Source organism: Carassius gibelio, chromosome A4 (genome assembly GCF_023724105.1).
Source record: "Carassius gibelio isolate Cgi1373 ecotype wild population from Czech Republic chromosome A4, carGib1.2-hapl.c, whole genome shotgun sequence".
Classification (NCBI taxonomy): Eukaryota; Metazoa; Chordata; class Actinopteri; order Cypriniformes; family Cyprinidae; genus Carassius; species Carassius gibelio.
The window spans coordinates 4,308,395-4,322,841 of NC_068374.1; the positions used below are offsets into that span (position 1 = coordinate 4,308,395).

At 37.5% G+C, this 14,447-nt stretch overlaps 1 protein-coding gene and 1 long non-coding RNA gene across 2 annotated transcripts in view; both read right to left on the reverse strand.

The window, feature by feature from the left end:
* The window catches only part of LOC127968219 (CD209 antigen-like protein C), a 29,305-nt gene extending 23,354 nt beyond the window's left edge, over positions 1 to 5,951 (reverse strand). Inside the window, exons 1-3 of the mRNA XM_052569268.1 lie at positions 5,699 to 5,951; positions 4,969 to 5,205; positions 2,873 to 3,000 (exon numbers count right to left, since the gene is read on the reverse strand). Coding sequence (XP_052425228.1) covers positions 2,873 to 3,000; positions 4,969 to 5,205; positions 5,699 to 5,951 — 618 coding nt within the window. The remainder of the gene's footprint in view (positions 1 to 2,872; positions 3,001 to 4,968; positions 5,206 to 5,698) is intronic.
* A 3,445-nt stretch (positions 5,952 to 9,396) lies between these two features.
* On the reverse strand, positions 9,397 to 13,695 carry LOC127968761 (uncharacterized). The gene is made up of 3 exons (XR_008156121.1): positions 13,398 to 13,695; positions 13,209 to 13,305; positions 9,397 to 9,897 (listed from the first exon to the last, which is right to left on the reverse strand). It is a non-coding gene; the product is annotated as an uncharacterized LOC127968761 (long non-coding RNA).
* Positions 13,696 to 14,447: the final 752 nt, after the last annotated feature.

Consider the following 14,447-nt stretch of genomic DNA (forward strand, 5'->3'; position numbering starts at 1 on the left):
CGGCTGATCTCTGTGTGGATGTTGTTCAGATACTCTTCATCATGGTAAGGGGATTCTGCTGGGGGAATATAGATGGCACAGAGGTATGTGTCAGTGGTTGAAATGCCAATTTGGTTATTTAGTTTTAACCAGCAGTGAAATTTTCCGAGTGTGATGACAGAAAAGTGTTTGGCCAGATCCTCCCTGTACCACAGCAGAACTCCTCCTGAGTCTCGTCCACGATGTACTGTACTTAATTTAACTGAGGGCACAATCACTTCATAGTAGCCTGAGGGACAGTAGGTGAGAGCATCATTTCTACACCAGGTATTTTTAAGGAATTCAGGGTCTGTGCTTTTAGAACCAAAAGTTGAAGAAAAAAGACCCTGAATATTCCAACAACTTATATTAAATGAACTCATTAGTATTATTAAAGATAAACCTATTTTGTAAGACAGAGAGAAAATAACCTGTCACAATGTACAGTACATGCTAAACAATTTACATTACATTGCATTTTTTTTTCAATGTGTTTGTGTGTGTTGTCCTTATCTGCTGAGGAGCTGTCTGCACAGGGTCTGGAGCATCTCTCTGATCTGACTCAGTTCACTGCTGGGGGCAGCGGGGGGCGTGCTGCAGCTTCAGCGTAGCTCTGTGCTCTCAGCTCGGGGGGCTTCTCTTGCTGTGGGGGGGCCTTCGGTCTCTTCCTTCTGACTGGGGATTGTTGGGCAGCAGGTGGATGTGAGGTCGGTGACTGTAGGTGTACAGCTCTGTGGGGAGCTGGAGGTGGATGATGTGGGATCCTGGTCCAGGCGATGTCCTTCCTCACCGGGGTCGGAGGGGTGTGTCTGGGCATGTAGGGGTGAATGGGTTGATGGTATTCTGGGGTCGGTAACAGGGGCCTTGGTGATGATGGTCTGCGGCCCAGGGCTGCATCCTTTAGGGTCTTTGCAAAGACACGCACTGCATCTCTGTGCAGGTGGAGTCCATCATACAGGTGATGGAGGCTGATGTTGTGGTGGTGGGCCAGGTGTACATTAGGGAGTGAAGAACATCTACGGGAGATTTCATCATTAATGCTGTAGATGATGTGTGGTGGTGTGTCGGATTGTGGGAGAAGTGTGGAGATTACGATACGTGACTCTGGGAATCTTTTGCTGGTGACTTCTGCTATTTTCCTCACAGCGTCAGCAGTAGTGTTGCGCAGTGAGTGAAGGTTGTTCGTCCCAGTGTGTATAATAACACGTGAGGGGTGTCCTGTGAAGTCTCTGATGATCTTGTGGGCCTGGCCTGTTGTGCTGCATCGCTTTGCAGTGACTTTCTGGTGTGGGAAGAGTTTCTGTGGGTCCAAGAACTTCCCATTAGAGTCCATGAGGAGGAGCACATCTGGGTCAGGTTCAGGACTGTGGGCAGGTGAGGCTTGTGTTGCTGCAGGTGTCTGTGTGTTTGTCGCAGGTACACTCTCTGTGTTTGTGTAGTTAGGTCTGTCTGTAGTAGGAGCTGTACTGTAGCACGGTGTGTTGTCTGTTGTGTTATTCTGTAACTGCTCTCTCATGTCTTGCAGCTGTCTGGAGAAGATCTCCTCTTTTCTCTCTTTGTCCTCCTCTAGCTTGCCTATCTGTACACGGAGAGCTCGGTTGTCTTCCTGTAGATCTCTGACAGCTCTGGTGAGTTCAGTGATGGAGGAGTGAGTGTTGTTCCTCAGCTGCTGGAGTTCTTCTTTGAGCTCTTGGATGTGAAGGTTTGTGTTGTGTTTGTCTGAGAGTTTGGCTTGAGTGTGTTTTCTGAATTCAGTGAAGTCCAGTTCCAGTAAAGCTAAGCTGTCTCTCAGTCGGCGTTCAGATGGTGAAGGAGGAGGATTCACTGGGTCTTCTTCCTCAGAGTCTGTACAGTCTCCCTGAGGCTCGTCTCTCTCCTCCTCGACTCTGGCCTTCAGCAGGGGAAACATCTCCTCAAATGAATTCTTGCTTCATTGCCTTGCAGTAGGAAGGTGCCTTTAGTGTAGTAGGTTATGGTGAGAATGGGGTTGTCTGTATCCAGCATTTCATCTTTACATATAGTTAATCTTCCCCCTCGTCCGATTCCTTCTTTAAACAGGTGCTTGTATTCCTCACAGATGGTCAGTTTCCATGCAGTTATTAGAGTGGTGTAGAAGATGAGGTTGTTCTTGATTCTCCTACCGTTGAGCTGAATGTAGTCAGCATACAGCAGATCAGGGTTGTCTCTGAGAGTCTTGTATTTGTGTTTCTTTCGTGCCTGCACACTTCTGCACTTCTCTGGGTAACACACCTCCCTGCAGTCTGTTTGTGCTAGGGTTGCCATGGTGATCACACTGGGCCACTGAGTCACAGCTGCAGCTAGCTTTAGCCTTTAGCTTCTAATTATGAGAGGTTTTACTCTCTCTAATAAAGTAAAAATAACTTTTTTATCAAAGTTTTGTGCCAGATAGTGCTCACCTCTCTGTTTAGTAGCTGAAGATCAAATATTGTGAGAAGTTTTTCAGCTGGAGTTCCTTTAAAAAACTTTTGACGGTTTTGGAGGGAAATCTGCAGTTAGCTCTCTCTGTCTCTCTCTCTCTCTCTCTCTCTCTCTCTCTCTCTCTCTCTCACACATACACTCTCTCTCTCTCTCTCTCTCTGTCTCTCTCTCTCTCTCACACACACACACACACACACTCTCTCTGTCTCTCTCTCTCTCTCCCTCTCTGTCTCTCTCACACACACACACACACACACACACACACACTCTCTCTCTCTCTCACACAAACACACACACACACACACTCTCTCTCTCTCTCTCACACACACACACTCTCTCTCTCTCTCTCTCACACACACACACACACACACACACACACTCTCTCTCTCTCTCTCTCACACACACACACACACACTTGTTCCTCTCTGTTGTTGATGATGATCAGATCTGCTCCTCTCTCTCTACAGTATCTTCTGCTCTCATCCCAGTTCTTCTTCTCAGAGGAAAAGAAGTAAAGACTGGATTGATGACACTTCCATCCATCTATAAACACAGATAAGACATCCCTAGTGAAATAGAAATACACTAAAATGCATTTGAAATACATTTATGTCATGATAAGTGTACTACAAACATTTACATATTTATGTACTTAATAAAAATACACTGCCATTGTACTTTTGGTATATTAAACTGGTAAACTTAAAGTCTGCCAAACTGGAACAACTAACTTTGTACTGAATGCATTTTAATTGTGCAGAACTAGTGCTGAAGTGTAACTAAAGATACACTGAAGTTTATTTGATTGTGTTAAAGTGGGACTATAGCAATTATGCTTCAGCTACACTTGAAATATCTTGCATTTAAAGACATTACATATTATTCAGAGATCATACAATCCTCATCAACAGTGACATTTAAACACACTGTAGGATTAATATTGAGAGATGTGCATTGTGCACAAGTAGCACTACAAATAAAGCTGAAATATAAATGTTATATCAGTAAGTCTAGAGCGATTTATCAGTAAATGTCAATAGATTTGAACTATTCTTAATATGAAATAAATATACTTTTAATATATATATATATATATATATATATATATATATAATATATATATATATATATATATATATATATATATATATATATATATATATATATATATATATATACAGTGGGGATCGAAAGTTTGGGCACCCCTTGCAGAATCTGTGAAAATATGAGTAATTTTCAAAAAATAAGAGAGCTCATACTAAATGCATGTTTTTTTTTTATATTTAGTACTGTCCTGAGTAAGAAATTGTACATAAAAGATATTAACATTTAGTCCACAAGACAAAAAAAAATTGCTGAAATTATTAAATAACCCCACTCAAAAGTTTGGGAACCCTTGGTTCTTAATCCTGTGTTCTGTTACCTGATGATCCTCGACTGTCTTTCTGTTTTGTGATGGTTGTGCATGAGTCCCTTGTTTGTTCTGAACAGTTAAACTGAGCAGCGTTCTTCAGAAAAATCTTTAAGGTCCTGCAGATTCTTCAGTTTTCCAGCATCTTTGCATATTTGAACCCTTTCAGGCAGTGACTGTATGATTTTGAGATGCATCTTTTCAGACTGAGGACATTTGAGGGACTCAAACACAACTATTAAAAAAGATTCAAACATTCACTGATGCTCCAGAAGGAAACAAGATGCATTAAGAGCTGGGGGGTGAAAACTTTTGGAATTTGAAGATCAAGGTAAATTGTACTTAATTTGTGTACCGGGAAACATACAAGTATGTTTCGGTGGCTTACGAAGGGCAGAACTAAATAGATATATATATATATTTTTTTTTTTTTTTTTTTTTACTAGGGCTTGAACTAAATTTAAATCTAAACCCAATTAAAAAGGTTATTTATATTACTTGTACTAGTAGTGTATATTTTATTATAGTTGTGAGTGCTTTTAATCTACTGCAAGAGCTCTTTACAGTTTATCTCTTAATTTCACTGTATCTGTACGCTCTGTGTATGTTGTATACTGTAACAGACAATGACTTTCAGAAGGAAACCTGTTTCTCAAAGGAAGGTTTCTGTAACAGTGTTTTAAACTGATCTCATTAGTGCTCTCCATTGTAAACATAAACAGCTAAGAATGTTTTTGACTTAAATATCTGATTTTAACCTGGAAGTTTGAACAAGTTGGTGTGTAGTTTTGAGATTGTGTTTATAGTTGTGAGAAAATGGTGAATTTTGTTTCATGAATTGTGTTAGCAATCAAGAAAAACTGTAATGAAATGCTTATGCTCAATTAAATGAATACTGACTTATAAAGCCACTTCAAGATATGTCTTAAATTATTATTTATACTCAGCTGACATCCCTAAATTATCATTAATCATTATAAACATAAAGAGCTAAAGAAAGGTCAATTACAAGCGTTAGCTACACAACAGACCCAGGACAGTCCACTTTAAAATCTGAGTCTGCTTTAGATCAAGTTACCAGTTAGACTGAAGAAACTTACCCACAAACTTCTGAAGATCATTTATTTCTGATTTTAACTTGTCTCTCTCTTCTGCAAGGTTGGTGATCTTAGTCTTCAGCTGTTGTCTCTCTTGAGTGAGGCTCATATTGTTGGTTAGCAGCTGTTGTCTCTCTTGAATGAAGGTGACACACAACACTATGACTGCAGTCATCAGAAGAACACACATCAGCCCCAAACACACACCAGCTGCTCTGGAGATCGTCACACCATCACTTCCTGAAGAGGATAGATATGACGTTAGTCTCTTCACTTCCTCATATCATACCACTCACATCTTCTGAAACATGTGAACTGTAGACTAACTTTAACGCTTGTCAGACGTTTATTAGTGTGGTTTTTGTTCTTGTGTTTTGTGAGTAAATGCAGAGGAACAGTTCACTCAAAAATGCTTTCCTGATTATTTACTCATCCGAGTTTCACTGTATATGATTTTCTTTTTTCAGCCGATGATAACTTTTGGTTTTGGAGGAAAACATGAACAGGTCTCAAAATAAACCTTTTCTAAAGGTCAAAAATCCATATTTGGGAAGCTTTAAATTAATCCACATGACCCTGGTTGATAAATAAGTGTCTTCTCTAGCAAAACGGTCAGTCACTTTCAGGGAAAAAATAAACCATTAACCACCATCAACAAATGGAGCATGTCAGATCATACTGGAGGACCTGGAAGAGAGTGAATAATCAGAAAATGTCCTTTAATCTCAGTTACCTGTGTGTCGAGGTGTTCGGGGTTCTTCTGTGTTGAAGTCTTCTGTGTGTCGAGGTGTTCGGGGTTCTTCTGTGTTGAAGTCTTCTGTGTGTCGAGGTGTTCGGGGTTCTTCTGTGTTGAAGTCTTCTGTCTCTTTCTTATGTTTCGTGACTCTTACAGCCTCTGCACTGACGTAGATATCAATCCTTTCTATTCGGTCTTCCGAGTCCATTATTGAACCTTTATCCATGCTATCATTCACAATTCCATGCATATACGCCCTTATTCAGCCCGCCGCCATTTTGAATCGAAAACGAGGCTGTAAGGGTAAACCGGAAATAACAACAACTAAACATGGCTGTGTGGACTACGAACCTGTCATATCTTCCTCATCTTACGCTCATTGTTGTGGAGTCATGGGCGGACGAAGGATCAAAAATTCCCAGGTCTATCCTCATGAAGGGTTACAGCAACTGGATCGAGGGTTATATCCATGATGTTGAAGGTAAACATTTACTTTTTCAACTTTCTTGTGAGGTTAGCTTAGCATACTGCATAGAAGATCACGATAGCGCTAATGTTGCCGAACGACCTAACGTTATACTGATTCCCAGACAGCACACATACGTTGTGCCGATGTCGAGCCGACCTACAAAATTCCATCGGTACGATATCGCTCAGGGAGCGTTTGCTAATAGGCAAGATGTCTCGGCGACGTCGGCCTCTGATCGGAAATGCTCTCCGGCCGATGCTGGTACGATACATCCCGGCCGCTCTGCGTGGACGCGGTTCACCGGCGTTTTGCTCATCGTTACGGATCACCCGCGGCTACCGCCGCTGGTTTATAATAAAACAATACACACCACTCTCAAGAACAGACGCAACTTTATTAATATTTTCATTTATTTCATATTACATGCACAAATACATTAACATTTACCAGATGCTTTGATCAAAACTGGATAATTCGGTAGTCTTTCGAAAATTAACCATGATTTTACTACAGCTTTTTTAGTAAACCCATAGTAAAAACAAAAATAACCATTACTACAGTACTTGCATGGTTAAATGCTGTATGATTATAGCACCTTTTGACAATACTTATTTCAAAGTAGGTTTACAGGAAATGCATGTTTCAAGGTTACAGTTTAAAAAGCCAGAGGTGACTGAGACTCACTGGGAAGACCATCTAGTTCATAATAAAAAGTCATGTGTTCAGTGCTGTCAGCATCGCAGGCTAACTTTATACCAAGAACTTTTTAAAAAGAGTTACATAAAAACAAAATAAAACCAGGCAAACAATAATTAAGCAATTAAAATGTTTTAAATTGCATGATAAAAATTCTAAAATATTTTCTGATAAAATCTTACTAAACAAGTCTCTAGTTTTGTATTCAGTTAACATTAACATTTCTTTCAACATTTTTAAAGGGTAAGTAAAAAAAATGCAATCCATTTTGTATTTTGTTATATTGTTGGTAACATTTGTAAAAGAACAATGTTTATTTTTTCTCCAAGATACTGTTTATTTGCTGCAAAACTGATGCAAAACAGCATGTTTTCATTTAGATACTGCATTGTGTCATTACGTCAAAACTCGTGATTTCATTTTGCATCATCCTGCAGAGTGATGCTTACAAATAAAAGGGGACATGTAGGTCCACATAACTCAGAGAGAGTAAATATTGTTCATTTACAGATATAAGAGAAGTTACAGTAAAGCAGGTTGAAAATAATCAAATTTACCCTTATAGGCAAAATAAGGATAATATTTGTTTTGTGTGTTCATGTACAGTTGTTGTCTGTAGTCTTTGTGAGCGTCGGTGTCATCTGAAGTCTTCACAAGTGAGTTTGGATTCAGTCTGGAGCTGGTGTAATCTCTAGTAATCTTGCGATGGCCATCCTGAGATAGAAACAGGAAATAAAAAGGAGAAAGTTTAGAATAGCTGCTGCTGTTCATATTATTTCAGACAAAATATTATTTATTTAATCACATATAACTGGAGTGCATGGTTATTAGATGTGTTGTGTGAATACTAAACTATCCCAGACAGCACATGTACGTCTGGCCGACGTCGGCCCAATATCGAAACGTCGGCCTCTACCCAGATAGCACACGTACGTCGCGGAGACGTCTGCTAAAGAGCGCATCATCTGATAAACATCGTATTCTTTTTTTATGGTCGTATTTTGATCGTCTGTAGATCGTCTGTTTGAGCTGTTAAAGGAAACGTCTTCCCTACCTCTAAATGACATCTATACGACGTCTCTTTAGCACCCGAAATATGCCGGCATGTGCGTCGAGGACGGGAAGCTGCAGACCAGCTGCTACTTCATTAGGGAAATACGCGAAGAAATAACGATTATTTAAAATTCATATTCTGTGATATTTGCTTTTCAAACATCACATTATTTTGTAGATAGACTTTGCATCAATGGATCCATACTTGTCCCATTTTTGTCTTATATTCCATTAATATTTAGCACACAAGGAGGCACCAACATTTTTTCATTGCTCTAAATGATCAGGCAAAAGGTGACTTATAACCTTCTTTACTGGAAACAAATGACAAAAAACACAAAAAGGGTTTTAACCACGTAATCCATCATGCAATTTTAAATGTTTGTCCAACTATCCCTGTTAGTTTGGTTCTTCTGTAATAAGAGATAAACCTGTATGCAAGTTATTTTGTAGAGAGCATATAAGATCCTTGACTACTTGTAGGTTTTAAGTGTTCAACATTACAAGCTTGGTGATTGGAATTAACGATTAAATGTAAACCTATATATATACACTGTATATATACACACATACATATATATTTGATGCTGAGCAAGTAACTCCAAAGTAAATGACATTACTGTACTATTTACTCTAAAAAAAATAGTGCTTAATGTTTCAAATCATAATGCATAAATTATTCTTGGACTGTCAAGCACACACATCTAAATGTTAAACTTGAGATATTTGTTAAATTCACTAGTTTTAGACAAATGTTCTATAGTCTATACAGTATTTAATGCAATTACTGTACATCCTGCCTATAATTAAACTACAGAATAATTAGGAGCAATAGACTACTCAATAATTAATCACACCCAACACTTACCTGTCTAAATAACTATACAACTTCCTGGAAAGTTCAGCTCCAATCCTTCTCAAACACTACTGAACCAGCTATTTATGAACTTCAGGAGTACTGGTTAATTACAGACAGGGCTGTTGGATCAGTGTTGAATTTGAACAGAATTGATCACCCCTGACCATTAGAATTAAGGGTTGATTCATGGCTTCTGTTCATGTAGTTCTTTACCTCCACAGCATATATTAAAATTATGTAATGTACACCCAGCCATGGCTTACCTCACAGATTACATTTAATATTTTGTTTAAAAGCGCCAAAAAAAAAAAAGCTTTCAGTATCTATTGAGAATGGTTACAAAGACATTCATTTTTAGATATTTAACTATACAAGATAGAAACCTCAAGAGGAAACAGACTACACAAACATTCATCTGACCAGATGTTATGCAGCCTCACAACATTAATGACACATAATTTCTTCTTTCCCAGTTAAACAGTTTTAAACCTGAATCCAGGTCAATATAGCATTTCAATAAAGTAAGATGATGACACTGAACACCTGCTCATCATATTACTGCAGGAAGTCCCATAGCTGACAAGTGAGAGTTTACACTTTAGACGTGTTCAACTTCAATTGGTCTGCGCAGCACTGCTTAAAGTATGACAAAGTATCGTGAGAGTAATTCAAAAGCATAAGAAGCTGTCTTACAGTCTTATTGCTCTCGTGGTACTGTGATGTCATACTTCGATCGGTCTGCACAGCACTGCTTCAAGTCAAACACACCTATTATCTCTTCTCGAGAAAGATTGTGAATTTGCTTTTAAATAATAAACTTGAGATACAATCAAATAATAAGGACATATTTTAACAACTGAATGCACAAAGGTAGGCGAGACTGTGCTACATTGTGAACAGTAACAAATCAGGAAAACTGTTAGGCAGGACTAAATTATTTGAGCTTGATATTATGTAGAGATTGTTGTGAATGGCATATCTCATATCCAGAACAGAAATCCATAATATTAGCAGTAGGCAGGGTGCAGACACTGGTGATGGACTGTGATGAGAGACAGGTGTGGGAATGATCGTGGACCAGGGGTGGATCTAGGAGTCTAGATCACAGGTTGGTTTGTCCTAAGGTATTGGGTGAAGAAAAGAAACAGTAAGAGCATTTTAATGTAACAATGTATACAAAATGAACATCACATCATATAAAAATGAAATAATCGACTTGATAGTTCCCCAAAAATGGTGCAGTTTTGGGCACCACTGATTTCCATTGTAGGGAAAAAAAATTATATGGGGGGAAAAATACTATGGAACTGCTTGGTTACAAATATTATTTAAAATTCTTCTGTTCACCAGAACAAAGTCATTTGTAATTTTGTTCCAAACCTGTATGAATTTCTAACACTTTAATCAGTGACACCAATATACATTATAAAACATTATGTTATAAATAGTTTAATATTTTTACAATAACTGTATCATTGCTTTTTGTTGTAATATTGTTTTATTGTAATATTCTGTGTGGTGGTGAGATAGAAATTAAGTTTAAATAGATTTTTACCTTTTATGGGCATTTTACCATTATAAAGCCATTTTTTCTATAAGTTTGCATTATCTTTTGAATCAAATTCTTCCATTTAATCATTGAATTAGAATAATAAGACATCTGGGCTGTTACCAAGCAAATGAAATCAGTATCAACAACATTCATCCTTGCATTCCAGACATAAGCTGCACCTGAAGTGGCGTTTAGATGCATTTACACACTGTTTAAACCAGAACATGAATGTATTTAACATGCAGTTACAAATGCTTAAATAATGTTTTGAAATATTAAACATAAAACGTTGAATACTGATATTTGAAATTATTTAAAAAGGAAGATACTTTAAATGTGAAATTAAAACCGCCAGTAGGTGGCAGCAGGTCACTGTTAATAAGTGAGTCTTTGTGATTGAACCGAATCATTTAAACAGTTGATTCATTCAGGAAGAAAAAGCCATCATGTTGCTCAGAGATGCAAACCAGTGCTGTGGCTGTTTGGAATTATTTTTGTTGGCAAAATAGAGCAAAAACAGACAATATGGTGTCTAAAACACAAGTCTCTTAATAGAATTTATAGTTTATTGAACTGTTTTTAAAAAAATAAAAACCCATTACATTTGTAAATGGTAATTTTTGGAGAAGAAAAAAAGGCACTCTTCCATGTGAAGTTTACCAAAATTTAAAATTTAACTATATTTAAGTGGTATAAATATACACATGTTCTACCCCCATGTCTTTTAATTTGTGATCATTCTGAATGTATTTTAATAAACTGAATCATGCAGTGAAAGAGTGCACCCTAAACGCACACACGTAATGCGTGCACTCTGTAGGTGTTTTCAATGTTTTTTTGCATCGTGAGAATATTGAGCAAAATAGCTCACTCTCATAGTGTTACTTAACTATATCATGTTATTGTAAGGTCCAGGCACTCGGCCCAAGGAAGGTATCCGGTGCTGGATGAAGGCTTCCTGCGTGTTCTGTCTTTCAGCGCGTAAAGTTATTCAGTTTAGGTTAAGCTCAAATCTGACTCCATTTTATTATTTAATCTGACTCCATTTTAGTATGACCTCGAATTTAGGTTGAAAGGCAAATTGGTTGTTTGTTGGTCTCTAATTATTATTGTTATTCTTCTGAGATTTGATTATTCTAATTTAACTCTTTACTTTATTTTACTCGTTCATTAGGAATCTATGTCGCTCAGGGTGCCCCACGACGGCCGTTCTTCTACGTGTGCCCCACGATCACAAACTCGCCAGTCTCAACAGTAGTCAGAGGTTTATGTCTAATCCATTTAGTCCCCCTCAGCTACCCATGTACAACTTAGTTAAAGCTCAAAACAATAATCAGCGGTTCTGCTAGCACTATCTGTCTAGCCCCCCCCCCGACAGTCATATAACTTCGTACAACTTAATTAAAGCTGAGACAATAACCAGCGGTTATGACCAGTACTGTTACTAGCCCCCCATAGTTAATGCAACTGAGTACAACTTAACTAAAGTCAAACGGTTTAGCCAGAAATCTAAAACCTCACCTGATGCGCCCCATGCTCCATCTAGTCTGAGTTTTAGTATGCACTTAACCCTGGACGCAGATTTGCGGAAACATAGCCTTCACTTAATCTCCTTGAGAAAATAGTTTCAGAGTCAGTCAGAGTAAATCAAATGGAACAATTTATTATCAGTCAGGTAAGGATTATGCCAATTACATAGCCAATTCATAGATATCAAATCAATACTAGACACCAAATTCTCAAAGATGAATCTAATAGTAAAAGATGCATACCTGACTCTTAGAAAAATACATAGTATGAAGTGTGTGGACACACTTCATGCTATGGGCTCATTCCAGCTACAGAAGGCCCTGATCCTTTTGCTGCAATCGTTTAAATACCTCACACAAACATCCCCCGAGATGAAGACAGAAACTAACAATTGGAATTTGCATTAGGTCAGGTCCCAGACCAGGGTAGTTTACACCTCAATGGGAACAGGAGGTAATTTACATGGAGGACCCTAGGAAGGGGCACTCCCTCCCATTACAGATATACAGAATATCTCTTAATTCTTAGGAAATGAATTATCTTTTAATCTACTTTTGTAAGACAGAGACCATTGTACCAGTTGCACTGAGACAATTCAAATGACACCAAACATGACTGTAAATATCACTTGCATTAACATATACCATTATATTCTACTATTGACCATTCTGAGTGAGCTATGTGAAGGGAAGGAATGGAATGAGTAGGAACTGTTGCATATGTGAGAGAGGCGTTTCCTGCATTTTCTCTCAGTGAGATGTGAGAACAGATGTCTGTATGTTAATGCACTGTGTGTCCTTAGTATATCTCAGAAGATCAAAGTGTCTGAAGTTTCTGTAATTCTTACATTATGAATAAACTAAACATTCTGAATTTCTACCTCCATGTGTTTCTACTGAGTTTATGTCTGCTGTTATGCTTATTTGTTCTGAAGTCTCTCACAGAGAGACAAACAGAGTGAGCCTCAACATGAACTTGTATTCTGTATTCTGCTAACTTACTGCAATTCTCTCTGATGACGCAGTAACTTACCGCGGGGAAGAAAAAATCTCATCTGTCCAATGATTGTAAACAGTCATTAGGTCCGTCAGACTGAAGATTTTTTAGCGGTAATGTGACCAAAAATATTTAAGACCTATCTAATCTGAATTTAAGACATTTTAAGGCCTCATAGTAGGAAAACACTATTTAAGACATTTTAAGACTTTTTGAGGACCTGCAGACACCCTGAATATAGCTGTTATATATAGCTGTTATCAAATTGTTCAGAAAAATGATTTAAATTACTAGTTTCAGCTTAAAACAAACCATTCACTGACCAACAACAGAATCTTTAACAGTTCATTACCTCGTCAGAGTGTGATAAGAGGTTCAATGGTTGAGGATGGAAAGGAGGGTCCTCACCAGGTCAGGTTTCCACAGCTGGTGCAGCAGAATTAAGGAAACTAGAGTTAAAGAAAATGTCACAGACACATCACTCATATATCAAAGGAATAGATATAATAGTTTAAAAAAAAGTGTCGAACATAAATCTTACAGTGGATTTGTGTGGAGAAGCAATATATTAAACAAGCGTTTTACAACAAGGTGTCTGCATTGAGTCTGTGAGTTGCAATTGTAAAAATCACTCCATCCAACTTGCCATCAGACATCCGCTGTGAATCAGGACTCAAGCCTGTATTAACTGTTACAGAAATAATGGAATATAATAACAGAATTATTGTTCGTTATGAAGCTATGGTAATTTTTGCATTTATCTCCATACTAAATGTGTTTAGGGTACTGTTTTTCATGAATACCAGACTTTTTATTATTATAACAGTTTTTTTTTCTTACTGTGTAGTGAAGAGCCATTCATGGTTTTACCTGTGGCTACCATGACCTACAAATGTATGGTACTATGGAATAACATATGGTAAGTTTTAATGAGCAAATATAAAGAAAAGCAAAGGCTATGAAGGACCAAGTCAGATGAGCTGTCAAAATACTTAAATATTTTCATATAAAAATTAGTTGATTTTTTTTTTATACACTTTTAACACAGATGTTTTTTAAACAAATTTATATTTGCATCCCAACTTGAGCACTTTACTGTCAAATATCCATTTTCATGAAGAAAAAAAAAATCAAACCATTATGTTGCCACTGTGGCAAACTGATTCTTAAATTGTGTGTCACTGAAATATTCAGGGCAAGTGTAATGTGACACACAGAGAGAAAACGATAAATGTACACATTTCAATATTTTCATACTCTTTTAGTACTGGTTGTCAAATGAAATTTAAAATGCCTAATAAAATATAATAACTAATAAAATAACCTAATAAAATAAAAACAACTGAACTAGGATATGAAAATATTTTAAAATATTTTCAACATATGGTGATTAAAAGTAAAAAAAAAAAAAGTAACAAAAAAAAAAACACCAGGATACATTTATGCCGCGTTTCCACCGAAATTACCCGGAACATTTTTACCAGGAACTTTTTTTCCCAGGAACTTTTTTCCCCCCAGACCTGTTGCTTTCTGCGTTTCCACCGCGGTGTAAAGTACCGGGTAGATTAGGCAAATAGACTGGTGACGTAGG